General features: G+C 51.4%; 1 protein-coding gene across 16 annotated transcripts in view; it reads right to left on the bottom strand.

Annotated features, from left to right (window-relative positions):
* The window catches only part of SUN1 (Sad1 and UNC84 domain containing 1), a 54297-nt gene extending 28878 nt beyond the window's left edge, over window positions 1-25419 (bottom strand). For 6 of the 16 annotated variants that reach the window (XM_086691351.1, XM_086691356.1, XM_086691358.1 and 3 more), the window contains exons 1-6: window positions 12311-12330; window positions 10065-10156; window positions 3220-3408; window positions 1613-1797; window positions 597-623; window positions 314-490 (exon numbers count right to left, since the gene is read on the bottom strand). In XM_086691351.1, the coding sequence (XP_086547477.1) occupies window positions 314-490; window positions 597-623; window positions 1613-1797; window positions 3220-3408; window positions 10065-10141 (655 nt within the window). In that variant the 5' untranslated portion in view covers window positions 10142-10156; window positions 12311-12330. Of the gene's footprint in view, window positions 1-292; window positions 491-596; window positions 624-1612; window positions 1798-3219; window positions 3409-10064; window positions 10157-10586; window positions 10727-11696; window positions 11835-12310; window positions 12332-25286 lie in introns of those variants that run through there. The other 10 variants (XM_086691346.1, XM_086691350.1, XM_086691353.1 and 7 more) reach the window with 6 other exon arrangements.
* Between the last annotated feature and the right edge of the window lie 1136 nt (window positions 25420-26555).

Raw genomic sequence — 26555 nt, 5'->3', positions numbered from 1 at the left:
GCAGAGAGACAGAGACAGAATCCGAAGCAGTCTCCAGGCTCTGAGTTGTCAGCACAGAGCCCAACGCGGGCCCTGAACCCACGAACCGCAAGATCATGACCTGAGTGGAAGTCAGAAGCCCAACCGACTGAGCCACCCAGGCGCCCCTTGGGCGCATTTCTTAAACTTTTATCACACGGTTTTGAATTCAAGTGAATGACAGAAAGTAGTGTGGATGGATGCTAAAAGGCCTACAAAAGTAGGGTTATGTATATATACCTTAAAATATTCGGACATGCAATCTTTTTCTAACCTTTGAGAGAGACAGACTCACGTTTCTGACTCTCGTCCCTCGAGTATGTTCGCGACGACAGTCCATGGGCAGTGGAGCGTGCCGTGAGCGTGTCCTTGTGCTCAGAGAGCAGGATGCAGTCTCTGCAGGTGTAGCCGTTGCTCCTGAAAGTTTCTGCTGCCAGATCCCCATTTCCCTGAGCGGCAGCTTTATTTCCCCCTGAAGTTTTCAGAAAGTAGAGGGAACCTGTTTATCACAACCTGCAGATACCTACAAAAACTTCCATCTTGAAAAGTGTATTTAAAAAAAGAACTGAAATAATTACCTTTGAGATCTCCGTCATCGTCAAGACCTAAAACACACACACATACGCGTGTCTGTTCATGAGCTCGAGTTATCAGAACAAAACCCACACACACAAAAAGTAAAGGTTACAATGGTTAATATGTCGGCATTTTGGCAACGGCCAAGATTCACTTCCCGAAATGCCTACAACTAACAGAAACTCCTCCAGACATATGCAGACGCCATCTTTTGGTTCCAGGAGAAAGCACATCTTTGCAGACAGCACACACCTGTACACGCACACCTGCGGACCCCAAGGGCAGACACGGAGGAGGGATCAGGGGAGAAGAACGTGCTCCCTCAGGCACCGGCAGGCAGAAACCTCACCGGTGGCGTCCACCCCCTGTGCCGCCTACGAGCTACCCTCGCCAGCTGAGCGCCAACTCCCAGGCTTGCCCGAATTAGCACACAACATTTTGGGAGCTAATCTGGATCTCCTCATCTTCTCAAAAGAGCCGCCGTGAACATCCAGTGGACACAGGCAAGCAGCCACGTCCCTCTGAAAGCTGCGGCTCCCCGTGGCCATCACACTGTCAGCGGCAAGGACCAGGTCACACCGTTGCTGCCTAAAGTCAAGAAGGCTCACGAGCCCACGCTGCTTTCTAGTGTCAAGACATCCACGTGGACTGCTTCCCAGTGACTCGAAAATACTGTGTCTGCCTGGCTGCTTAGAGCTGTCTGAACCTGAAACCACACTGGTGAACCTCTGTGACAACTGTACTCAGCCAGCCTACACAAGTAATGCCCTTAGCAGGAGAGTTCTCAGGCTACTACCAGACTGCTTCAGCTTCCACGTCACAACAGACGCTTCCACGTGAGCGCGGCCAGCAGAAGCGGCAGAGGGAAGCCGCTGCCCGCATTCTTGTATTTGAGTCTGGAGAAACGCCTTGAATCTTCTAGGAGCTCCTCCCACCCTGTACAGGGCAGAGGGACAACCTGGCCCGGGACTTCCCTCCTCCCCAAGACAACCTGAGAACCCAACAGCAGCCAACTCACCCCAGAAGTGGTCCACTTTGGTTTGCTCACGGATCAGAGACTCATCCAGCACAGAAGGCCGCACACAGGCCGTGCCTGACAGCGAGCCGGCGCCGCCCTGGCCCACGGCCGAGGACACGACCCGCCTGGAGGCATGGTGGACACTAAAAGCCGGCTTGCTTGCACTTCTGCGCTGCTTTGCAGTTCTAAGAAGAAAGGAACACAAGGGACAAGTTGACAGACTTCTCAGAAATACAAAACGATTACATTTTACCGATACAAAATCTTTAAGAACGTAGTATTTTTAAGGCAACGTTTCCTTATGTCTTCTCTGCTGTAATGAAACGCTCATTAACCTGCAACAGGAATCCTTGAGCCAGGGTCCCAGAGCTGCTTCTAAAATTGTACATACAGGACAGTTTTCAGAGTATTCTGGGCCCCATGACCCCAAAGTGATTAAAACTTAAAATAATCTAATAAAATGACCTAACAATAAAAATTATGATGTATAAACTTAACCCTTCTGCTTTTTAGAACAAGTGTGTGCACAGACACGCACATCCTGCACTATTTCAGGGTCCCCGGTGAAGCCGGCCTTGCATTAAGGACAGCGAGGAAAGGCTGTAACCTCATTTCTGTCCTCCTGTTTGGCACAGACAACAAAGCCCCAAGCACCGAGCTGGGGCAGGGAGAGGACCTCCCTCCTCAAGGGAACGAGCAGTGGGGGGACAGGAACACAAGTCTGCACATGAACACAGCACATCAGGAAACCGATCGTGGCATCGCCCGGCGGCAGAGAAACAGGCGGGCCGAGGCCAGGCAGCCGAGGCCCCGTCTCGCACGTGGAGCCGACTGGCGCCCTCAGGTGCGCTCACGACCACTCATGAGCCCACTGAACCGCGGGCCCATCCTCTAACCAACCCACAGTGAGTGTGAGGCACGTGGGAACCTTGGCAGGGCACCTGGCTTCAAGCTGGCCTTTCACCGCCTCTTCTAACACAACCACCCCATTCCTGAGTGAAAGACGACCATTTCCATCGGAGACTCATCATTCTTACGTGAGCAACAGAACACGATCTTTAAATGGCACAAAGATCGTGCACTCTGCTTCTTCTTGGCCATGCGCGTGGTGGTGGGCACGTGCAAAGCTCAGGAATCGAGTGAACATCGTCAAACGGCTGGCCGTCATGATGCATCTGTTAGTTCACACAGACTTTAATACACAGACCTGGCTGTTAACCATGCAGAGCTCATCCACGGTGGCCACAGTGCCACGCAATCGTCGGGGGAAGGCACCCCTCGGATGACAGCAGAGGACAGCCACATTTGGCTCCTGCTACAAGGCCGGCCGTGCGGACGGGCACCGCGCATGCTCCAGGGTGTCCGCGCCCCTGCCCGAGTCTGAGTACAAACACAAAACTGGAAACCGTGGCCTGCACGAGACCGTCCACACCAGACAGGCCACACGGTCCAGAATTAGGTTCAGTCCTCACCGTAGCACAGCGACGACAGTGTGAGTCTCCCGTGTGTACTTAAGTGCAAGAGTGTGGTTCTACAGACCAAAAAGCTGGTACGTTTGTTTTAATGTTGTTAGAGCGTGTGCGGGTAACAAGGAAGACAGTGCTTACCTGGCCGCTCTGTCCTTCAGGGAGGCAGTGCTACTGGCACAGGAGTGAGCGTCCCCAGCCTGGCCGTCCTCCGTGGCACAGGCTGTGGTGACCAGGCGCAAACTGCGGCGGGACATTCTTGGAGAATCGAACACAGGGTCCAATCTGTGCTCAGTCTCAAAAGTCAGAGCATCAGACGAATAACTCGAACTAGAAGGAAAAAAACTCGTCAGAGGTAAATAACGCTGACGGAAGTTTCTGAAACAAACTGAATAATGAACGGGACACATAACAATCCAGTGCAAATTCTGAAAAATAGCCATGACTGCGTGATGACTTTTCTACAAAGCCGAAGTCACCACAGACGCTCTGGCCGCACCCTCTGTGAAATAAATCCCCAGGCGCCCAGATATTTCACTCTAGAGCTGGCCCTAAGAACTGCCTCAGGACGCGCTCATAAGAACTCCGCTATGTGGACCTGTGTCAAGATCACTGAAAATCAGAATGCATTTACAATAGACTCCACGCCTGACACAGCAGTTCAGGAGACAGTGACCACACGGTATCTAATCCACTGTGAGGAGAAACGCGAACGGCAAGACGCTGAACCGTAAAGCCACTTTGCGTCTAACTCACCATAAAGCCAGAGACAAGCTGATGACAAAGTCACTTCAATACGCTTCCGTGGAATCATCTTAAATCAAAAGATACATTCTTCTGTGTCGTTGGCAACTTTTTCTAAATCAAGAAATATTAACCCACAAGGAGGCATCCAGGAGGCCAAGGGAAAACCACTCCTGCCTGGGAGAGCAGACTGGGCGTAGGGTCTAAAACTCAGCAGGAACCAGGAGTCTCTCAAGGAAACCAAGAAGGCTAAGGGCGTTTTAGCCTTATGTTTTATTAGAAAAATATTTTCAGGATCACGTTTACGATAAACGTATTAGACCAGGTGTGTCTCTGAGTGGTCAAGCTAGACCACGACAGAAACGTGTGGAAGCAAGCAAGCGGCCAACGTGCACAGACCTCCACCTCCCAGCCCACCCCACAGGCCCCGGGGGCTCCAACGTGGGGACACTACAATACTGTACAGTGTGGAAGGGGTCCCGGCTTTCCAACACAGAACCTGGGGTGCCTCTGCCAGCAGAGGGCGTCCCAGATCCCTGTTAGTGTCTTCAGAAAGACCCCGAGCAGACGGAAGTACAAGAATATTACAACGGCAGACGATAGGAACTGTCCATCAGCAGGGGAATGGTTCAATAAACTGGAATACGTCCGAATTCTAGAACACTGTGAGGCTGTTAAAAATCATGAAAGATCTGCATACACTGTTAAAGGAAAATATCCTACTATCATCTTATTTATGTTAAAACCAACTATAAAACAGAACCACATGGGGTCAGTAGAGCATGAGACTCTTGCTCTCGGGGTCATTGAGTTCAAGCCCCACGTCAGGCCTAAAGCTTACTTAAAAAACAAAAGAACCCCATAAAAAACCCCAGAAGCACGTATTCTCATACATACAGAGGTAGGTAAAGTCATAGAGACCTGGAAAGTTCTCTTCAAACTGTTAACAGTGGGAACCTTTGGGGCTGAGACCAAGTGGGGCAATGGGTCCTTTCAGTCTGGACCCACCTGTCTGGTCACACCCAGGGACACTCGTCTAATGCATTCGGTACCCACGCCTCTGTCAATGCTGTAGTCCGGGGACCCACCCTAGCAAGTGTGCTGTTAAGGTACTTTATTCTAATACTAGGATAGAAAAGGAGACGCCAGAAAGACCCCAAAGAAAATAACAGACTGAATCCTTCAGAGCAGCTTTTAGTTCTGTTCCTTCATCAATCAAATGTCGTTTTAAAAATGTTACCTAGATGCGGGGCGCCTGAGTGGCACAGTCGGTTAAGCGTCCGACTTCAGCCAGGTCACGATCTCGCGGTCCGTGAGTTCGAGCCCCGCGTCGGGCTCTGGGCTGATGGCTCAGAGCCTGGAGCCTGTTTCCGATTCTGTGTCTCCCTCTCTCTCTCTGCCCCTCCCCCGTTCATGCTCTGTCTCTCTCTGTCCCAAAAATAAAAATGAAAAACGTTGAAAAAAAAAATTTAAAAAAAAAAAAATGTTACCTAGATGCACTTAAAAAACTTTTTTTAATCTTTATTTATTTTTGAGAGAGAGAGCATGAGCGGGGTAGGAGCAGACAGAGACGGAGACACAGAATCCAAAACAGGCTCCAGGCTCTGAGCTGTCAGCACAGAGCCCGACATGGGGCTCGAACCCACGAACCATGAGACCATGACCCGAGCCGAAGTCAGACACTCAACCGACTGAGCCACCCAGGAGCCCTTAGATGCATGTTTAATTAAAAGGCCAGGAAAAAATCTACCACCATTGAAAGCTGGAAAATACGGACACGCGGCAGCCACAAGGCACGAAACAGGGCAGCGCCACGGGGCAGGTGGTCCTGCCTCCCGCCAGAGCCGCGCGGAGCTAAGTGGTCATAAATGAGCAGTTCGGCCACTGGGCAGGGGTGAATGGGCAAAGCGAGGCCCACAAGGGGGCAATTCTAGGAATCTGACCAAACCTCCACGGGTCCGAGTTCTGCTGACCTGGGTGTGTGACCCCAGTGGCCGCCCATCTGACCCCTGACCCTTCGTCACCCACCGGCCGGGATCCTCCACCAACGCGGTCCCTCAGCTTCGCCCGGGGCTCCAATCGGGATTATGGTCACAGCACCCCCACCCGGCCACTCCCCTGCCCTGTCGGTGCTTCAGTCCCGGCTGTGCCCCTGGATGGTGCCGACGGCTGCACGCCCCCGAGCCCATGGCCCTCTGCACCAGTGGCGCTCGGGTGCCACCCCTGCCCCGGCAGGCCTCCTCCCTCCCGCCTCACCTCCTCCTCTGGCTCCTCAGCAAACCAGCCACACCAGAGAACTGCGGACTCCTCTCAGGGGAGCCTATGATGGACCCACGTTCAGACGGCCCTTCCTCCTCCTTCCGACCACAGCAGACGTGCCACCCTAACGCCCACCTGTGCACTCTGGACCGGATCTCTCCCACTCTGCAGAAGACCTTCTCCATCTGGTACCTCTTCTCTCTCCGAACTCTTCAAACTCCCTGTGGTGCCCAACCATCAGCACCTAGACACTCACCTGTCCCCACGGTGGAGAAAAACGACCCTAAACAGAGCCGGGCCCTTTCTCCTCCCAACCAGCCACGCTTGTTGTAAGAGTTGTCTACACTCACTCCTCAACCCGTTTCATTCCGACTCCTGCCCCCGTTGCTGCTGCCTCTGCCCATGGCGTCCCACGGGGCTGAACTCACGGCCCGTGTCCCAGTCCCACCACTTTGGCGCGGGACCCACCTTCTCGAAATACTCTGTTCTCTTGGTTTCCGTGGCAGAGACCGAGGCGCGCTTACGGGAGGCTGACACGGTCAGACACGGACTTTTCCAGGCTGCCGGCCTCCAGGGCACGGGCTGCCACCTGACCTGGGTCTCCTCTGGTTTGTGTGTGTGTCAGGGGGCGGGGGTGAGGCGGGGGGTGGGGTGGTGGGGAGAGTGGGTCTCGATGGGCTTCTGGGAAAGTCTGCCTCTTGCCCAAGCAGTGTCCCTGTGGCTGCATCCCCATCGTGTGGGGGGGCTGTGGGGGCTCCTCAGCGGTGGTGTGGCCCAGCCGCCAGCACCGGGCAGCCTCCGCACACCCTCAACAGGAAGGAAGTGCACAGTCATGCCAACAAACAAAACCTGGGACTGATCGAACCTCCGCATCTAACCACTGTCTCACAGGAAGCAAATAGGTACTATGGGAAAATCCTGCTTAGGCTCACTTCAAGCAAAACTGAGGATCTGGTAAATTGGAGCACCGACTGTCTGGTGTATTACAGAGATATCAGGGGTTATTTTAAGTTACCAGGGGCTTTTTGGTGTGATACTTGTATTTTGGCTAGTTGTTTTTAAAATATCTTTTTTTTTTTTAATTATTTTTAACGTTTTATTTATTTTTGAGACAGGGAGAGACAGAGCATGAACAGGGGAAGGGCAGAGAGAGAGGGAGACACAGAATCTGAAACAGGCTCCAGGCTCTGAGCGGTCAGCACAGAGCCTGAGGCGGGGCTCGAACTCATGGACCGCGAGATCGTGACCTGAGCCTAAGTCGGAGGCTTAACCGACTGAGCCACCCAGGCGCCCCATGTTTTTAAAATATCTTTTAGGAGTGCCTGGGTGGCTTAGTCGATTAAGCGCCCGACTTCGGCTCAGGTCATGATCTCACACATCGTGGGTTCGAGCCCCACGTCGGGTTCTGTGGTGACAGCTTGGAGCCTGGAGCCCGCTTGGGATTCTGTGTCTCCCTCTCTCTCTCTGCCCCTCCCCTACTCGTGCTCATGCTCGCTCTCTCTCAAAAAATAAACATAAATAAATAAATAAATAAATAAATAAGCAAGCATCCTGTGAAGATTTGCTTCAGAACAATCCACCGGAGAGGGAGGGAGGGAAGGGGCCCAGCGCCAAACAGCAGAAGGTGGGAGGAGGCACAGGGGCTTATTACCACCACCACCCCTGACTTTCACCTAACAGTCTCCACAGCAGGAAAACATTTCAGTTAAACAAACGGACCGACCAGGATGGTGGCGGACCCTCCAGGTGGGTACTCAGGGGCTAAGGGGGAAGATCGGGGCGGGGCCAGACAGCCCTGGGCCGGGGTGCAGAGTCCCCAGAACTGAGGGGAAGGACCGGCCCAGGTAGCCGTGGGGCGCATGCGTCAAAGCGGGGCTCGGGACGGGGGAGGGAGGGACATGCAGTGAGGTCAGGTGGCTTCCGGTAGAGCCCAGTGGCACAGGCAGGTTTCAAAGACGGGGAACACAGCGGTGACGCAAGTGGAAAGACCAGAGACAAACAGGCAGGGGCAGGTCCCCTCCCGCCGCCCCGGGGGCCGCGGGGCCTCAGCCGTGGGCTCCATCCACCACGACCGCCGGACACTCGCCTCGCGACCCGCCACCCGGCGCCCGGTCCTGCACTACACGCGGCTGCCCAGACCAGAACCCGCCACCCACAGACCGCCCCGCTGTCCCCGCCCTCCCCTCCTTCATCTCCACCCCAGCTGCCCAAGCTGGGCCGGGCCCCTTGTACAGGCCACCACAGCGTCACACCTCGGGGCCCGCCATGGTCTCCCGGCCGCCCCCACCCACCCTACCCACCCCTGCAGGCTGCAGTCCCTCCAAGCACAAGCCTGGTCACGCGGCTCCCGGCTTAACGCCCTTGCCGGGTTCCCAGTGCCCTCCAAGTCTAAGTTCCCAGCACGATGCACCAAGCACACCGGCCGCCTCTGCCCCTTTGGTCCGCCCACACTTCCGCGTCTACGCCCACATCTCACTGGAGGAGGGCCGCGTGCACCGAAATTAGCCGGGCGACTTTCCCGGTGCAGAGACCCACACGTGTGCATTTTTAAAAAACTGTATTTAAAATAGGTTATAAAAGCTAAAAATAATTAACCGAGAGTAATTATTTTTATGCTCCACAATACAGAACAAGGAACAGTTTTGAGTTGGCCCACTCCCTTTGTTCTAACATATTTCAGAACTTTTGACAAAAACAGTCAATGATCTAGAATCGTGAATAAAAACGCAATCATTCAATGTGACGTTTGACTAACACTGTTAAAAAAAACAGTTAAAAACGCTGCAAAAACATCTTTGCCAGGGGTGCCTCAGTGGCGCAGTCATCTGAGAGCATCTGACTCTTGATTTCGTGGGATTGAGCCCCACGTTGGGCTCCATGCTGAGCATGGAGCCTGCTTATGATACTCTCTGGTGCATGCGCCTCTCTCCCCCCACCCCCCCGCCTCTGCTCTGCTCAGGCACTCACTCTCAAATGAAGAAACAAAAGCATCTTTGTTAAAATACCTTCCGATTTTCTTAAGTTTTAAATTATATTTTTCCCTTTTAGAAGACAAGTCATTGAAAAAAGTTACATGAGCATTTTCCTCGTGTGCCTTCAAGGTCTTTCCAGAACACGACAGGTGTTTTTTCTTTTTCAAAAAAATTTTTAAATGTTTATTTTTGAGAGAGAGACAGAGACGGAGCACGAGCAGGGGAGGGGCAGAGAGAGGGGGAGACTCAGAATCCCAAGCAGGTGCCCGGCTCCGAGCTGTCAGCACAGAGCCTGACGTGCGGCTCGAACCCGTGAACCACGAGATCACGACCTGAGCTGAAGGTGGACACTTAACCCACTGAGCCCCCCAGGGACCCCCACAACAGCTTTCCTAACTGCCAAACCCTAACCCGCCCGGTAGCATATTTTCCTTTGGCACAATCCCCTATTTTATAATCCATCTGAATAATCACTCCTACTTGGTGAACTAGACATGCAAAGGGCTACTCAGCAACTCTTAGACTTAGCCGTGAACTTCAGTATCATGTCAGAATAAGAACTGAAAACCTCGCATCTGAGAAAAGCCGTGTTCTTCAAACCTCGGGCTTCATAAAAATTCCGTTTAGGATACCTCCTCTCAAAGGCAAATCATTTTCCAGGTTATTTCTACTAACTTTAAAATACCCGGCCATCGGTATAAATCACAAAACCCTACCCATAACCTCAAAGATTTATTCTAGAGACCACAGCCACTTGGGCGGGGTCCGAAACAGCAGTACATTTGCAATGACTCATCCCTGAGTCATCAGAAATGTTCAGTTTTCAAAACCACCTCACAATTTCCATGTCAGTTTAGCAGTTTTGCAAAGCCATAGTATGATATAAACTCCGTAGAAACGTTCACTTTCAGAAGACAGCGTGTGGCTGCAAGCAGCAGGAAGCGCCCACAAATCCACGGCATCCAGGGGCAGGAGGCGACCGGGAGGGCGACGGAACGCAGGCACGCTCACCTGAGTGCGTACGTGTAGCCAGTGTTCTCGGGCGCACACTGAGGAGGGGTGTACATGTGGAGCCGAGAAAAGTCCATGGTCACGGTCTCATACTGCAGAAGGTGGGGGAGAAAGCAATGCAGGGTGTTAGGAGGGTAGAAACACAGAGAAGTGCTGTCTGTCACAGCCAACCCATGGCACATAGTTGGTGACCAAAACGTCACCACCGAGATTTTAGTAAAACAAAGCTAGTCGTTCTTTGTTTTCTATTTTTTAGACAAAGGAGACAAAATCTTCTCATCGCTGCAAACCCTTATGTTAGGCGTAGTTTCCTACAGCAACATACCCTGGGAGTCAAAGGGGAAACCCGAGATCAACTCACTTATAGTTATGAAAATTGGGGCACTTTCAGAAGAATACAGAAAGTGACTCAGACCCTTTTCAAAATGTATTTTTAAATTCTTAAAGGTGTCAAAATGTTCTCTTTCTTATGTAGTAAGTTTTCGTTGTTGTTAACTAAAATAGATGGGATTCTTGGGGCACCTGGCTGGCTCAGTTGGAAGAGCATGCGACTCTTGCTCTCAGGGTTGTGAGCTTGAGTCCCACGCTGGGCTTAGAGATGACTGAAAAAGGAAAACAAAACAAAACAAAACAAACTACCTAAAAAAAAAAAAATAGAAGGGATCCTTAGTCCCCAGTCAGACACTTATCACAGATGCTGACGCTTTTCCAAGCACCTCAGAACCAGAAAACTGCAGGCTGATCGACACACGAGCTCAAGGCACTGCTTACACTTTTATTTTTCCCCAAAAGAACTTTTTTTTTTTAAATAGTTTTAGGGCACCTGACTGGCTCAGTCAGTAGAGCATGCGACTCTTGATCTTGGGGCCGTAAGTTTGAGCCCCACACTGGGTGTAGAGATTACTTAAAAGTAAAATCTTAAGGGGCACCTGGGTGGCTCAGTCGGTTGAGCGACTGACTTAAGCTCAGATCATGATCTCAAGGTTCATCGCGTTCGAGCCCCACATCAGGCCCTCTGCTGTCAGCGCAGAGCCCGCTTTCAAAAAAAATAATAAATAATAAAAAATAAAATCCTAAAAACACGTTTTGAGCACCCTGTTTTTCAGATTGTCATCTAAACTTCCCTGGAATGACTCAAACTTTCCTCTGGCTAAAAATATTCTCTCTCACACACACACTCACCACACACCCACACACACTCCAAATTAAAAAAAAACAAAAAACAAAAAACACACCTCATAGTAGTAATGTGAATCATAACCCACTGTTGAAAAATCTAAGGAAGATAAAACTAAAAATACAGACCAGCCTGGACAAAAAATACTTACGTGTAAATGACTGTCTCCTATAAACCAAACCAAAAGTACTTCAATTCACACCATTTTCTAACAATCCAAATATTCTTTAAAGGATTAAGAACCACAGAAATAAAAAGCATTGTTTATGTTATAAAAATTGTACTGTGCCTACTAATGTCAACAAACACACAGAACTCCTGCATGTAAAAAACTTTTCAACACTCTTCCGAGCTTCTCAGGGACTCGGTCTACTGGCCCACGGAACAAACACGTTATTTGGCCCTCTAAACGCGCACTTAACCCTTGGGCTACAGACAAATGACCTCTCACTTACGGCGTGCCGGTCCACGACGCGATCCCCCGCCCGACCTCCTAGAGTCGCCTCCGGCCCACGTGGGAGTCCAGGCCAGAGTCCGGGCTCGGGCGCGGCAGGAGGGCACAGCCAGGCGGCCTTGTCCCCGCTCCGAGTGTGGCTCACCTGCCCGGCTCCCCTGCCGGTGCGGATCGCAAGCCACGCCCCGCAGCGTAACCGCGGCTTCTGACTACCCCAACTTTACCAGGAACTTACTAGGCAACCATGAAAGGCTTATATAAATACCCCATAGTTGTTCTCACTCTCCAGGGTGGAAACGGACTAACTTTTTTATTCCCTCTTACTCAATGATTAACAAAACCCAAACTTTCCAACTTCATTCCCAGTGACCTTTCACCCTAACATTCTCCAATACCTGCTCTACCGACATTATTAAACCTCAGTGTCAAGTTACCATCATCATTAATTGCCACCAACTGTGCTACAGTTGGTATTTGATACATCCTCAGTGAACGGTGTCTTGGGTTGGTTTACGTTTCCCTGAAGTTTACAGAAATCAGTGTGACAAACACGAACGGCAGACGCCCCCCCCCCGCCCCCCACCCCCCACCCCAGGCAAGTACTTGAACAGTCACCTCAGAGATCAGGACGCACAGACATGAGAGCATCCAGCTGAGAACAGGGGCGGAGGCCTGCAGATCTGGGCTCGGTCCCAGCTCGAGCTCCGCCCCACTGGCTGACTGCGGCGGCTGACACGTGGGAGGCTCGGAGCGTGGAGCAGGGGCGGCTCTCCCCCTGACAAGGCCACTGAGGGCCGAAGGGGCTCCAGCCTGTGACTCAGCACAGAGGCGGCAGTTCCGGGCCCTGGCGAGGGCATAGGCAAGAACTCACAGCCTTACTTGAAAAGTTACATTTACATGTTCTCACATTTTTATCCCACTACAAGAACTACACTAATTTCTAATGCGCGACGAATGGTGTTTTCAGAAGCTAACAGGGGTGGACGACCAGCTACCACCACTTTGAACCACTCGACGAGCCCGACGACAAAGCTGAGAGCCATCCCAACTGTAGCCAGGTTTAACGTAGCCCTTGTGACACAACTTACAAATAAATTTAATTTCTTGTCGCTGAAATAATTTCAAGCCCAGAACCATGCACAGCTACTGCCTGCGGCAGGAATCCTAGGAATGACAGGATTCCAGGAGAGGGTGTCAAAAATCCGACAGGTGAGAAGGGGGACAGGGAACCTGGGGAGCAGCAGACCCGCTGGCTGACTCTGGGTGAAACGTCTGATGAGAGGAGATACAAACGTAACAAAATGCCCGAACACGACACCCTCAAGAGGGTGCCAGTGTGGACAGACGCCAGGCTCTAGGAACAGCCGGCAGCCTGGCTCTGGAGGAAAGACAGGAGGGGACGGTGGAGGACACACCAGGATGCTCACGGCTCACCGGCTACGACGGCAGGAGGGTGAGGGTGTGGTCGCTCACCACTAAGTGGGACCTTTTCCCACCCACTCCTATAATCACGTGAATTTCACATCATGCTTTTCAGCGAGATGCACCTAAGTCTAAAACTCTACACAGTATCTGGCCCCGGCTTAATCAGACCCGTGGCCCAGGGAGGTGTTTTTGCCACGGCTTACTCCACAGCCCAGAAAACCACTTCTCCCTGGAGAAGCACACGAGGGTCAAACTCCTGCACAGCAGAACGTGCGAGGAGGCAGGGCTGGTCAGTCTCCAGAGGGAGGGGTGATTCCGACCCTCTCCCAAGCTCACTGCAGAACAGAATTACTGGAGGTGATGGTTAATGTTACTAGATTCATCTGGGTCCTTCCCTCCATGGACCCCGCTCTTTCCTTCTTTCCCTCCCTCTCAAACAGATCGTACGATGGCTTCAGAACACTGAAATTATTCCTCAGTTCCCTTCATGAAATGTGAGCATTAAAAATAATTACAGGATGAAAATGAAATCAAGTGGAAAGGATTTTAATTTTTTTTAGTTTTGAGAGAGAGAGCGCGCGAGTGCACAAACGGGGTTGGGTCAGAGAGAGAGGGAGACACAGAATCCGAAGCAGGCTCCAGGCTCTGAGCTGTCAGCACAGAGCCCGACGCGGCGCTCGAAGCCACGAACTGTGAGATCATGACCTGAGCCGAAGTCGGAAGCCCAACCGACTGAGACACCCAGGCGCCCCTAAAGCGGAAAGGATTAAATGAAGTAACGCATGTAAGGCAGTGACCGTGACAAACACTCACATACTAGCTTTAGTATTTTGTAGAATAAAGTTAGATAGCCTGTATTTTAAACCTTTTAAAAACCAGATTGTTTTTCTTCAGTTAGCAACTCTAGAGGTAGAAGATGCACTCAACCCCCAGACTAAATAAAACACAAAGTCGACCAGGCAGCTCGGACAGCTCCAGCCCGGAGTCGACAGGTTGCGAGGCCAGCCCTCTCCCAGAAGCGGATAGGAACGCGTAACAGCAAAGCAGCAATTCTGATACTAGACCCACTGATAACTAAACCTAAGCGCTAAGCATTTTCCAAATGCTGTTCCCAGCTTCCATTTCCATCACTAAGTCAAGTCCACACGTAACCTTAATCTTCCTACTGTACCGCAGCCCTGCCCCCACCAGGCTCAGCCTGAGACCCAAGGGAAATCACACGAACGGTAGGTGAAAAAGCGGACTGGAAACGTCTTCAATGACATCAGAAAACCCTGGAAAGAATTTGAGGTCGACACTTTGCAAACAGATGTGCTACAAAGAGGGACACGGTCCAGGCTCCACTGCCCTCATTTCCCCAGTCCCTTCCAGGCTGCTCCCTTCTCAAAGTGTCCTGTGCTGACTGCTAGGGCCTTATCAGGCCCCAACTGCAGGGCCAGAGCCCCAGGGCAGGACTCCCCCAGGCTGTCCCGCCTGGCAGATTTGCACGAGGGGGCTTGGGTAAGAGCCCCACAGTGCAGGAGGGGCCTCCTCTGCCCTACTAAGAGAAGCCTCTTCAGAAGGGGCAGCTTTCTAAGCTCAGGAGACAGAGGGCCAAGAGCAGCCTGTGCAAGCGGGAAGGACTACGCCCCTACATCACCCCAAGTGTCTCCCTTGCTCTTGGTTGCCGAGTGGCTAAGACAGCATGCGAGTCAGCACACACAGGCAAAGGACAGGTCCTCTGTTTAGGCTGAACTTTGGCTACAAACCTAAGGAACTAAGTATCTTTATAAACATGCGGTTCTTAGCAGGCTTCTAAGATCAGATTAAAAAAAATTTTTTTACCGTTAAGGGCCACATGGGTGGCTCAGTCGGTTAAGTATCCGACTCCTGATCTCAGCTGAGGTCTTGATCTCAGGGTTGTGACCTCGAGCCCCACACTGGGCTCTGCGCTGGGCAAGAAGCCAATAAATAAATAAATAAATAAATAAATAAATAAATAAATAAATAAATAAATAACTAAAACTCTTAAGTTACACTATGCTTCTCCTTTAATGCCTCTTGAGTACATATGGTTATATTGATATCATATGATAGAGGTGAAAACATAAAGCTTAGTTTTTGTTCTTCAATGCTTTAACCAAGAATGAACTTGAGGCACCTGGGTGGCTCAGTCTGTCGAGCATCCCATTCCTGATTTTGGCTCAGGTCACCATCCCAGGGTTGCGGAAGCAGGAGCATGGAGCCTGCTTGGGATTCTCTCTCCTTCCCTCTGCCCGATACCCCGCTCACGCACACTTTCACTCTCTTTTTCTCTAAAATATATTTATATATATATATTTAAATACATATATGTTAAAAAGAATGAATTTTAGTTCTATGAGCACATATAATTTGAATTTTTACTATTTAGAATGTCCCTACCTAATCTAGTAACCATCCAGAAAACATGCCTGAAAAATCATGAAAATTACAAGTCACACAAGGTTGAAAACAGAGCTTCAAGCGAAAGGCAAAGCCAGAGACAGAAAAAACTAGTATCTCTGAAATATCAGCACACAATAATTTCTTAGGAAACGCTATCCGTTCTAAAGAAAAACTGGAGACAAGAACCTCCTCTCACCCTACAGACCACAACTGCACCACCCAGTCGGTAACGGTGTATAAAGCACTGTCTACAGAGATGGACAGGTCAAGTGGATTGAGACTCAACGAGCCCAAGCGGAACAGACCAGTGCAGCTTTCCGACCGGAAATCCCCAGAAACAACCTGCCGTGGGTCCACCTCATCATCCCTGTGCAAAGCGGCCCTCTCCCCGAGGCAAAGGTCAGAACTGGCGGCTCTCGTCCATGACCTGTCCACGGGGACAGCGGCAATCAAAGGGGACAGTGACAGACTCTCCTCCCAGGTCTGGGCGCAGCTCCAGACACCGCCATCTGCCACAAGAGCCGTCCCAGAGGGACGTTCTGTGCTGACGGCACAGGGCTCCTGCCGCACAAGGCAGGCCCACAGCGGCCCCAGGACGTGCATGCACGCCTAACAAGCGTTCTAACGCCACCCTCACCCGCCCTTAATCACCCAGGGCTCTGTTTTCAAAGGGCAGCTGCCCTGCAACTGGGTGTTCCATTTGTTAAGTCCTCTGCAAACATGAATTGCTTTTCAAACTAAAATGAGTCTTTAAAAATTAGAACGAAATCTTAATGTAACTGTTCTGCTCAGATCTTAATCCTGTTAAAATTAGATAATGTAGACTAATAAAAACACCAGTTATTTCTGCCTACAGATTAAAAAAAAAAAAGCATAATGCAGTCTAAGTAAAAGTATAAAAAAATCATAATTTGGGTTAGAAATTGGCATTCATCTGTTTTTATCTTAAGAAACAGAACAATGTTAGTTTATGAAATACTACAATTCATACTAACTCAGAATCCTAAAAATGAACTGGGTATTTAAAACAGTGAATCAGGGGCGCCTGGGTGGCTCAGTAGGTTAAGCAACCGACTTTGGTTCAGGTCACGATCTCGCAGCTTGTGAGTTTGAGCCCCTTATAGGGCTCTGTACTGACAGTTCAGAGCCTTCAGCCTTCTGATTCTGTGTCTCCCTCTCTCTCTGCCCCTCCTTTACTAGTGCTCTCTCTCAAATACAAACATTTAAAAACTAAAAAAAGGTTGTTAAAAAGAAAATAGTGAATCAGATACAAACGACTAACACAAACATACTTGAAAGGCCCTCACAGAATGCTAAATGTTATGCGTATGTACATACTGTCTATATCCACACACACACACACACACACACACACACACACACACACGTATTTCAATGTTTTTTAAACTTGTAGAAGACACCACTAAACTTGATGGTAAAATTATAGACAATGGGACTTCCACGTTTCATTTACACTCTTCTGCTCTGCTCAACAATTCTTTTAAAGAGTAGGTATTGGTCTTGTAATTTCAACAACTGACCCAGTAAGTACAATTAAAAAAAAAAAAAAAAAGGCTTTTCTGGTCTTCATTTGTGAAGCAGGCTCCGAAATTCAGCCGAGAGACCCCAGAGCGAAGGGGAACGACGGTGCACTTACAGCTGCGTGGTGCCATCAAATGGGAGTGTCACCCGAGGAGTGGACTAGTGACGGCCCCGAGCCTGCTTGTGTCGCCTGGCACAGGGTAGAAGGACTCCATAAAAGTCGGGGCGCCTGGGTGGCGCAGTCGGTTAAGCGTCCGACTTCAGCCAGGTCACGATCTCGCGGTCCGTGAGTTCAAGCCCCGCGTCAGGCTCTGGGCTGATGGCTCAGAGCCTGGAGCCTGTTTCCGATTCTGTGCCTCCCTCTCTCTCTGTCCCTCCCCCGCTCATGCTCTGTCTCTCTCTGTCCCAAAAATAAATAAACGTTGAAAAAAAAAAAAAAAAAAAAAAAGTCATCGGCAGCAACAAGTCTGCACTGAGAGATAGTTTTCGGCCAAGGCAAGTTTCTCTTGGCGAGGAATGTAAGACACAGGAAGAGACTAGGCTGATGGGTTTGTTTTCGTCAACACAGCTCTGGGCTTGTAGAGAAGGTGATTGCTTCTCTGCACCCCTTACATCTCCCGATGATAAGGGCTCTGGATGATAAGGGCTCTTTTTAAATAACAAGCCTGCTTCCTCTCACATTGGGATTATCATGACGTTTCAGCAAAAGCCCGAAGTCAAGCCACTTATCTGTACATGTTAACATAGACAGTCCTTCATCTGAGACCTCAGGGCATCGACAACATAGCTTTACTGTGTTGCTTCACACCCGGAAGTCACCACACCCCCCTACAACCAACACAGTTAGCAGGCCTGCCCGAGGCGTCACTTCCACAGCAGCAACCGGGCGTCGTTTCCCAGGCTCCACCACGCCCGATGGCGCCACCACTGGGAGCTCGGACCGCGTGCGGCCACTGTGACACGGGAGGAAGACCCAACTGGGAGGTCTGCCTTTTCCTTACTGTTTTATAGGATGTCAACCGTACGCGTCACACAGGCCTGGGACGTCCCCATTTGCCAATGAACTGGCCTACGGTGACCTGGGCTGTCCAGATCACCCACCAGCCTGCTTCTCTCCTTCCAGTGGCTCACCCCCTCTTCAGTCCTGCTCCCCCTGCTTGCCATCTCCTGCTGGCTTCCGGCAAGCACTGCTGACTAGTTCCGCCCTCTAGACCTGCCCCCTCAAGCCAGAATACTGCCAGAATGGTCTGTCTACAAAAAGATCAACCCCCTCACTGCCTTCACATGCCACCCTGGCTCCCTAGCACCCAGACACAAGACGTAAGAGACTGAATGCACAGAACCCTCCACCCAGACGCCCCACTTCCCCTCTCCATCTGCCGGCAATCCACAGGGCCGCCTCACTGAAAGCCTGGACTCAAGACAACCCTCCTCTCCTTATCCCATTCACACACTGTTCCTACACTCTTCCCTCCTCTGGGATGTCCTCCTGATTCCCCGTCCTCATTCCCTTGGGCTCTTTCCACCCCGAATGCTCCTGGCTACCTTCTACTCATCCTTGGAGTTCAGAGCTGAGACACCGCCTCCAGAAAGCTCTCCTGGAGCTCCCAACCCCCATGTCCCAGTTAGATGCTAGCTTTAGTGCTCCCCAGCAGCCCTCACTTGACAGAAACTGTAATAACTACCTATTAATGGGTCTTTCCCTCCACCTCAACCCTGAACTCTCTGAGCCAACGAACCCTTCGTAGGTGTCTGCACCGTGGGGCACTCACTGCTGCGTGCCTTTAGACTGAAAATCCTCGAGTCCCTCAGCGGTCTCTCCACTGCTCATCGGTGTGCTTGGCAAAACCACGGTCGAGAGCTACACACGTGCATGGACAGGGAGGGTCGTGCATACCTGGGCCACCTCATTCTTCCCAATGCATTCAAAACACTTTTCCTGTTTCCTCATCTGATCAAAACAGCTGTATCAGCTTTGTTTTATTTCCAACTGTAATTGGCAACAGCAATTATAGGATTTTAGCTGTGCCATGAACGTAAACACTTAACGCACACAGTTCTCAATGACCCTTTTGATGCTCTGTCCTCCCATCCGCGAAGCACCAGGCTAAAAATGAGGGTCTTCTGGTAGTGAAAAGGTCTGCAGCATAAGCAACAAGTGAAGACACCATCCAACGGATCTGTTTTCCATATTCTAGATATAGCTCACATCTTCTAATAACATTAATTGAAGATCAAACAAAATAAAGACAAGGACTAAAAAAGCACCCAGGCAAAGCACCGCTTTGTTTTGAAGCTACTCAAGTGCCCAGAGAGGCTTCTCCCCCCTGCTGGGAATCGCTGGTCTATACCGAGTGTTCTCCCCACTCCTTACATCCGGGACCCGCGCTTTCATTCTGCACAAACATCAGAAAGCATCTGTCACATAGTTACCTCTTCAACGAAAATTTGCAACCAGTGACCAATCACTGAGTGCCCGTGTGACTACACCAAAGACGACGCGCCCAAATAACAAGCATGGTTAATTACAGATGTGATTCAAACCGCAACACCGCCTAATAATCACACGAGTTACTTAATGAAGTAGAACCGACTACAACATACGATTATGGCAAACAACGCATCATAAGCAGCAGAAGTTCCCCTCTGCCAACCCTGTTCATTTGGGTCCCGTGGAAGTGAACCGGTTTCACACGCGCATCAGCAGGTCCACACTCCTCCACGCGAAATCCAGAGGGGCGAGCAGCCCTAACAGCAATGAGTTCCGAGGGGAGGAAGACAGAGAATGGGCACAGCTATTCCACTGAGAGGTGCAGCAGCACCTCAGGTCCCACGTCACTCCTGCTGGGACACCATCAGTGTCTTGTTCCCGCCCGCCCTGTGAACCCAGATGTGGACGCTCCTTCCTGTGGTGTCCTCAAGACCGCCGCACCTGAACCAGCAGTGGGCCTCACGGTCACTGCAATTCCCTGGGCTCTTGCCTCACCCTGAAGTATTTAGGTGAGGACGGGAGCTGCAAAGCTGAAAGATGTAACTTTCATCCCCCGTCACTTCTCTCAAAAATGTCGTCTGGCATTTATACTGTTAGCAAATTCAAACTGGCTCTATTTTCAGAATCTGGAGACCATCTGACCATCATAAATTCAGACCAGAAAACAATGGTTATGAGCAGACACTCCATCAAATGCCAGCTTTCTCTGAAAATAGGTCACCCAAGAATTTCCAGTTTAAAATGGTGCACGGGGGGGGGGGGTGGCACCTGGGTGGCTGGGTTGGTTGAATGTCTGACTCTTGATTTCGGCTCAGGTCATGATCCCAGGGTTGTGGGCTTGAGCCCCACGTTGGGAGTGGGGAGTCTGCTTGGGATTCTCTCTCTCTCTCTTTTTCTCCCTCTCCTTCTGCCCAGATCGCTCATTGGGCACACACGCACTCTCCCCAGCTTGCACACACACACTCTCTCTCCCCAAAATATAAAATAAAAAAATGTTTTAAATGATGCACTGAACAAAGATGGCACACCCCTCCTAAAAAGGCATATCTCCTAAAGGCATATATCCACAGAGCAAAACAAAGGAGGAGAGCACAATAAATAGCAAGAACCTGGAAACCAGAGAGCAAAGGGATCAATGAAAACACAGCTACGCCATAAAAAGCTGGATCATAAGCTTACAATGAGGAACATGGAGAAATAACGCGATTGTCATCATGGAACCCCCAAATGGTTAAGACAGTGGCACCTGCGTACATCTACAAGTGAGTGTGTAGAAAAGAACCAAAAATACAGGAAGAATCAAACGCTGGAAGTCTGTTTAAGAAGCAGTCAGACAAAACCACGTGATCATGCAGGAAAAGCACTTGTCAAAACGCAACATTCTTTCATGATAAAAATGTTCAACAAACTAGGAACGGAAGGGAATTTCCCCAACCTGATAAAATGCATTTACTTAAACCCACCGCTAACGTTATACTCTATGGTAAAAGACTGAAAGTTCTCCCCTAAGATCAACAAGACAAGGATGCCCGCTTCCACCACTGCTATTCAACATTGTACTGGAGCTCCAGCCAGAGCAATCGGGCAAGAACAAGAAACAAAAGGCATCAAATTGAAAAGGAAGAAGCAAAGCTATCTCCATTCACAGATGACACGGTCTCATGTATGGAAACTCTTAAAAAACTTACAAAAAACTATAAAAACTAACAAATTCAGCAAGGTTGCAGGATACACAATCAACACACAAAAATCGGTTGTATTTCTACAAACTAACAATGAGCGATCTGGAAATGAAATTAAGAAAAATATTCCTCTCACAACAGCATCAAAAAGAACAACACATTTAGAAATAAATTTGACCAAAAAAGTACAAGACTGGTACGCTGTAAATTACAAAACACTGCTGAATGGAAGAAAAATACATGGAAAGACATTCCTTGTTCGTAGACTGGAAGAGTTAGTATTTTGAAACACAGAAACACACTCCTAAGAGATCTACAGATTCAATGCAATCTCTGTCAAACCCCAACGGTCTGGTTTTGCAAATACGGTAAAATTAATCTTTAACTTCATATGGAACTGCAATGGACCCCCAAACAGCCAAAAACAATCTTGAAAATGAATAACAAAGTTGAAGGACTCCCACTTCCCGATCTCAAAATGCACTACAAAACAGTGTTGTTCCTTGCATAAGGATAGATATGTAGACTAACAGCACAGAATTGAGAGTCCAGAAAATACATCCATACATTTATGGTCAACTGATTTTCTACAAGGATACCAAATCAAAGAACAGAGTTTTCAACGGCGATGCTAAGACAAATGGACATCCACATGCAAAAGAATGAAGCTGGACCCCCACCTCACAGCACATACAAAAATTTACTCAAGACTGATGGAAGGCATAGATGCCTTAAACTTTAAGACTCTTAAGTGAAAAATAGGGGTAAATCTTCACGATCGTGGATTTGAAATGGTTTCTTAGATATGACACCAAACACATAAGCAACAACAACAAAAAACAATGGATGAACTGGACTTCGTCCAGAAAAGACAAAGAATCGGCAAAGAAACGGAACACACATTTCTCCAAAGAAGATACACAAATGGCCAACCAGCACGTGAAAAGATGCTCATCAGTCATTAGGTAAATGCAAATCAAAATGAGACCCCACTTCACATCCACTAGGAAGACCATTACAAACAGAACAAAGCAAAAACAGAAGATTACAAGTCAGGAGAGGATATGGAGAGACTGGAACCCTTACACAGAGTTGGTGGCAATGTAAAATGGTGCAGCAACTGTGGAAAACAGTTTGGTGGTTCCTCTACACGTTAAACAGAACCACCATATGACCCAACAACTCCACTCCTAGGTACATACCCAGAAAACTGAAAACAAGTACTCAAACAAAAACTTGAGTACAAATGTTCTCCGGAGCATCATTCATAATAAGAAATGAAAACAACTCAAATGTCCACTCACTGATGAGTGGATGGGAAACGTGGTACATTCGTGCTGTGGAATATTATGCAGGCACAAAGAGGCACGAAGTACTGACACATTATACAACACGGATAAACCTTGAAAAATTTATGCTAAGGGCAAGAAAGCAGACACAAAAGATCACATATCGGATGGACCCGTGTACATAAAAAATCCAGAATACACAAATCCGTGTGCAGAAAACAGATTAGCAGACGCCAGAGCTCGGAAGCAGTGGGCAGTGGGGATGTGCCTGCTACCGGGTTGGGGGCTCCCCCGGAGGGTGCAGAACAAGCAGTTGTGAAACCAGACAGTGGTGACGACTGTGCACGGCGCTCAATGCCACTGAGCTGTACAGATTCAAGTGGCAAATTCTGTGTTAAGCGTCCTACCACAATAAAAAAAAAAAAAAAAAAAAAGTAGCAGTTAGCTACTAGGCGTCAAGTCCCTTCCTACCTTCCCGTAAAAAAGACGGGAGGATAAAAACCAAGGCTTCTCTACACCAGAGGGTAAGAGGAAAACTCAAGTTCCAGGATGTCTTCCTGAGGAGGGAGAGGAGTGAGCACTTCCTTACTAGTTTTTGGAGGCCACAGCCACACTCTTCCGGCCAACTTTGAAAACAAGGCGAGAGGCTGGAAAGCCCTTCTTTGAGAATATAAAAAGCCCATTAAAAGGACCTAAAGAGGGGCGCCTGGGTGGCGCAGTCGGTTAGGCGTCCGACTTCAGCCAGGTCACGATCTCGCGGTCCGTGAGTTCGAGCCCCGCGTCGGGCTCTGGGCTGATGGCTCAGAGCCTGGAGCCTGTTTCCGATTCTGTGTCTCCCTCTCTCTCTGCCCCTCCCCCGTTCATGCTCTGTCTCTCTCTGTCCCAAAAATAAATAAACGTTGAAAAAAAAAAAATAATTAAAAAAAAAAATAAAAGGACCTAAAGATACGAAAGCCAACTGCTATCAGCCAACAGCCCTAAGACCAAAGCAGGTGCACAGAACCTCCAAAGGACCGTGCGGGACCCCACTCTCTTCGGGATCACCCAACATTTCGGCCAAGATATACCAAAGCGAGCAAACGCTGAGGTTACAGAGGGAGACGATGAGGTGCTACCACATTTACAAAGTAAGTGTGTCACTAAGTTTTAGAGGAAAAAAGCTCTGGGAAATTGAAAATATGTTGGCCAAGGGGCGCCTGGGTGGCTCAGTCGGTTGGGCGTCTGACTTCGGCCCAGGTCACGATCTTGCAGTTCGTGGGTTGGAGCCCCACGACCGGCTCTGTGCTGACAACTCAGAGCCTGGATCCTGCTTCGGATTCTGTGCCTCCCTCTCTCTCCGCCCCCCCCCCCCCCACTTGCACTCTTTCTCCCTCCCTCAAAAATAAATAAAACATTGAAAAAAATGTTAAATATGGTGGCCAAAATAAAATGCCAAATAAAAGAGTTAGAGGAAGATTGAGGAAATCGCCTACAAAGTGAAACAGAAAGACAAAAATGGAAAAAATGGGAAAGATAAAGATTTTATTTCTGAGTAGAAATAAGGCCCAAGAGGTCCAATGCCCAAGTAACAGTATTTCTAAAACACACAGAAAAAAGAAAACTGAAACAAGATAAAGAGGAGAAACTTGTCAGAGGAACTAATCTGGGAAAATACCCCAGGACTAACCAAGCATCATGAGTTTCCCGACTTGGAATAACTGTATAAACCGAAATGGATGAAAACAAACCCAAACCCAAGGTTCCAGGCCGAGGCGTCCGGGGGCACAAACGGCTTGTAAACCCAGGCCCCAGGGCAGCTCCCACCTGGGCAGCAGCCCCGGAAGCTCAGAAAACGCCCACGAGCCGAGCCGAGCCTTTCCGACGTGGGGTTAGGGGCACGGGCACGCAGCCGAGCGAGGGAGGCGCTGGGGAGCCCTGCCCACCAACAGCGGCAGCGCGGCAGCAACCGGGCTACCCGCAGGCTGTTCCCTGCGGCCGTGGACCGGGGACCGGGCCTGCGGCTCGCGACTGCGACGTGGGGTGACGGCCCCGCCCGGCAGCACAGGTGCGTTCTGTCTGCGGGCCGCAGAGCAGGAAAAGGGGGGCGTCCCGAGCCGGACACGCAGGGCGGCCCCTCGACCCAACCCAGGACTCCTGGGAGGCCGAGCACCCCGAGGCCGGGAACCGGACGAGTGAGAGGGGGGACAGAGGTAAGGGGCGCCCGAATGAGGCGGGTGCGGGGGGAGGCGGGGTACGGGGGCGCCCGGGGGTGTGTGTGGGGGGAGGGCTGGGGTCGGGGCAACGCGGGTGAGGAGCGTCGGGGGCGCACGGGTGTAGGGGGGGGGTCGAGGGTGCCAGATCGCCCAGGTGTGTGGGCGGGAGCGGGGATCCACGATGCGTGGGGGGGGGGAGGTCGCCCGGGTGTACCCGGGGCGGGGGGCGGGAGCACCCAGGGTGGGCGGGGGGCGGCGGCGACAGAGGCTTTCGGACGCGCACGCGTCCCCAGCGCCCCGCCGGGACCCCGGCACGCCACTGACGTCGGGCGGAGGGGACGCCCCGGGCCAGGCCTGCTCCGAACCCGGGCCAGGTGCGGGGACGCTCGGGGCTGAGGAGGGGGCGGCGGCCGTTGGCCGCCCAGGCGGGGCCCGAGACTCGGCCCGCGCCGGTCGCCGCCTGCCCGCCGCTCCCGCCCGCGTTGAGGGACGCCTTGGCCCCAGTCCTGTGCCCGCAGCCGGCCTTGCCGGGCCCCGGCCCTCCACCCCCACCCAGGAGCTCACCTGCCTCGCGCCACAGCCACCTCCGCCGGGCGCCTCTGCTGCCGCCCGGGGCCTGGTCCGCGCCGCCCAGACTCGATCCCGAGAGGAGACCTTGCAGACGCCAGCCAATCGCGCGCCGCGCCCGGAGGCGGGGCGGGAGCGACACGGACTTCCACCAATCTCGAGCGCGCCGCCTGAAGCTCCTCGGTCAATGAGGAGGCGGCCTATCCAGGGGCCTGGCCTATCGGAAGCTGAGGCCGGGTCCCCGAGGCGGAGAAGTGGGCGGGGCTTCGAAGCGCCGCGCCGTACGGCGGGAGGGGCCTTACGTCGCGGGGGCCGTGGAGCGAAGGCGGGAGCGCGGCCGCCGGGAAGGGGGCCCGCTACGGTCGCCCGACTCCCTAGTCCTGTCCCGGCCCCGCGGAGCTGGGGGCCGCGATGGCGCCCCGCCCCGTGTCTCCCGGTCCACTTCTGCCCGCTGTCCGGGCGGCGCCGGAAGGGACCCTCCGCCCCCCTCTACGGAAGGGGAGACAGACTGGCGGGCGGGAAGGCCGGAGCGAGTACTCGCCTCTCCGCTCCGAGCCGCGCGCTAAGGCCGCGTCTGCAGGGCCGCGGATGGGTGCTCACCCCGGAGCTCACTCCCTGAAGGGGAGTTCGGGGGTCCGCGCCCGCGCGTGCGCAGGAGCGGCCAGCCCAGCTGGCCGCACAGGTCGCCTTAGAGGTGCACAGATAGCTGCACAGGTAGCGGTTTTGGTTTCGAGGTGGGGGCAGGAGGGCAAAAATATCCTTGGCCAAAACAATAGAAACAGAGGCACTTACTAGAGTCACGTGCAAAGGGGAAACCGAGCAGGATGGGATGCGGTCGAAGGGAGAAGCGGTCGAAGCAGAGATGACAGTGGCCTCTTCTCCGCGAAGCCCACCGCCCGCGCGCACACACAGTGATGGGAGGAAACCCACAGCCCCCCTCCCCTGTATCGTGTCTCTGCCACCTGGGGAGTATCAGTGATGGGGAAAGAGGCAGAAATCAGGGAGGAACCCAGTGGTGCCGACTCAGGTGAGCACCTGAGCTGGGGAACAGCTTCCACACCTGGAGCCCTTTCTGCGACCCTCACCACCCTTACGGGCTTCCAGCTGGCCTGTGTTGCTGCGTCTGGACTGAACTGGCTGCGACCGGAATGTACCAATGAACCGGTTTCAAAGAATCCATCTGTTACCATAGCTGTGCGAGGCGGGTCAGCACCATGACGAATACCCTGGAGGACGCTAGTCCAGCCTCTCGAGACAAGGCCTGAG

This window comes from Puma concolor, chromosome E3, assembly GCF_028749965.1.
Source record: "Puma concolor isolate L17-30 chromosome E3, mPumCon1.1.hap2, whole genome shotgun sequence".
Lineage (NCBI taxonomy): Eukaryota > Metazoa > Chordata > Mammalia > Carnivora > Felidae > Puma > Puma concolor.
The sequence above is the reverse complement of the archived record's forward strand: the minus strand, read 5'-3'. Positions and strand labels throughout refer to the sequence as shown.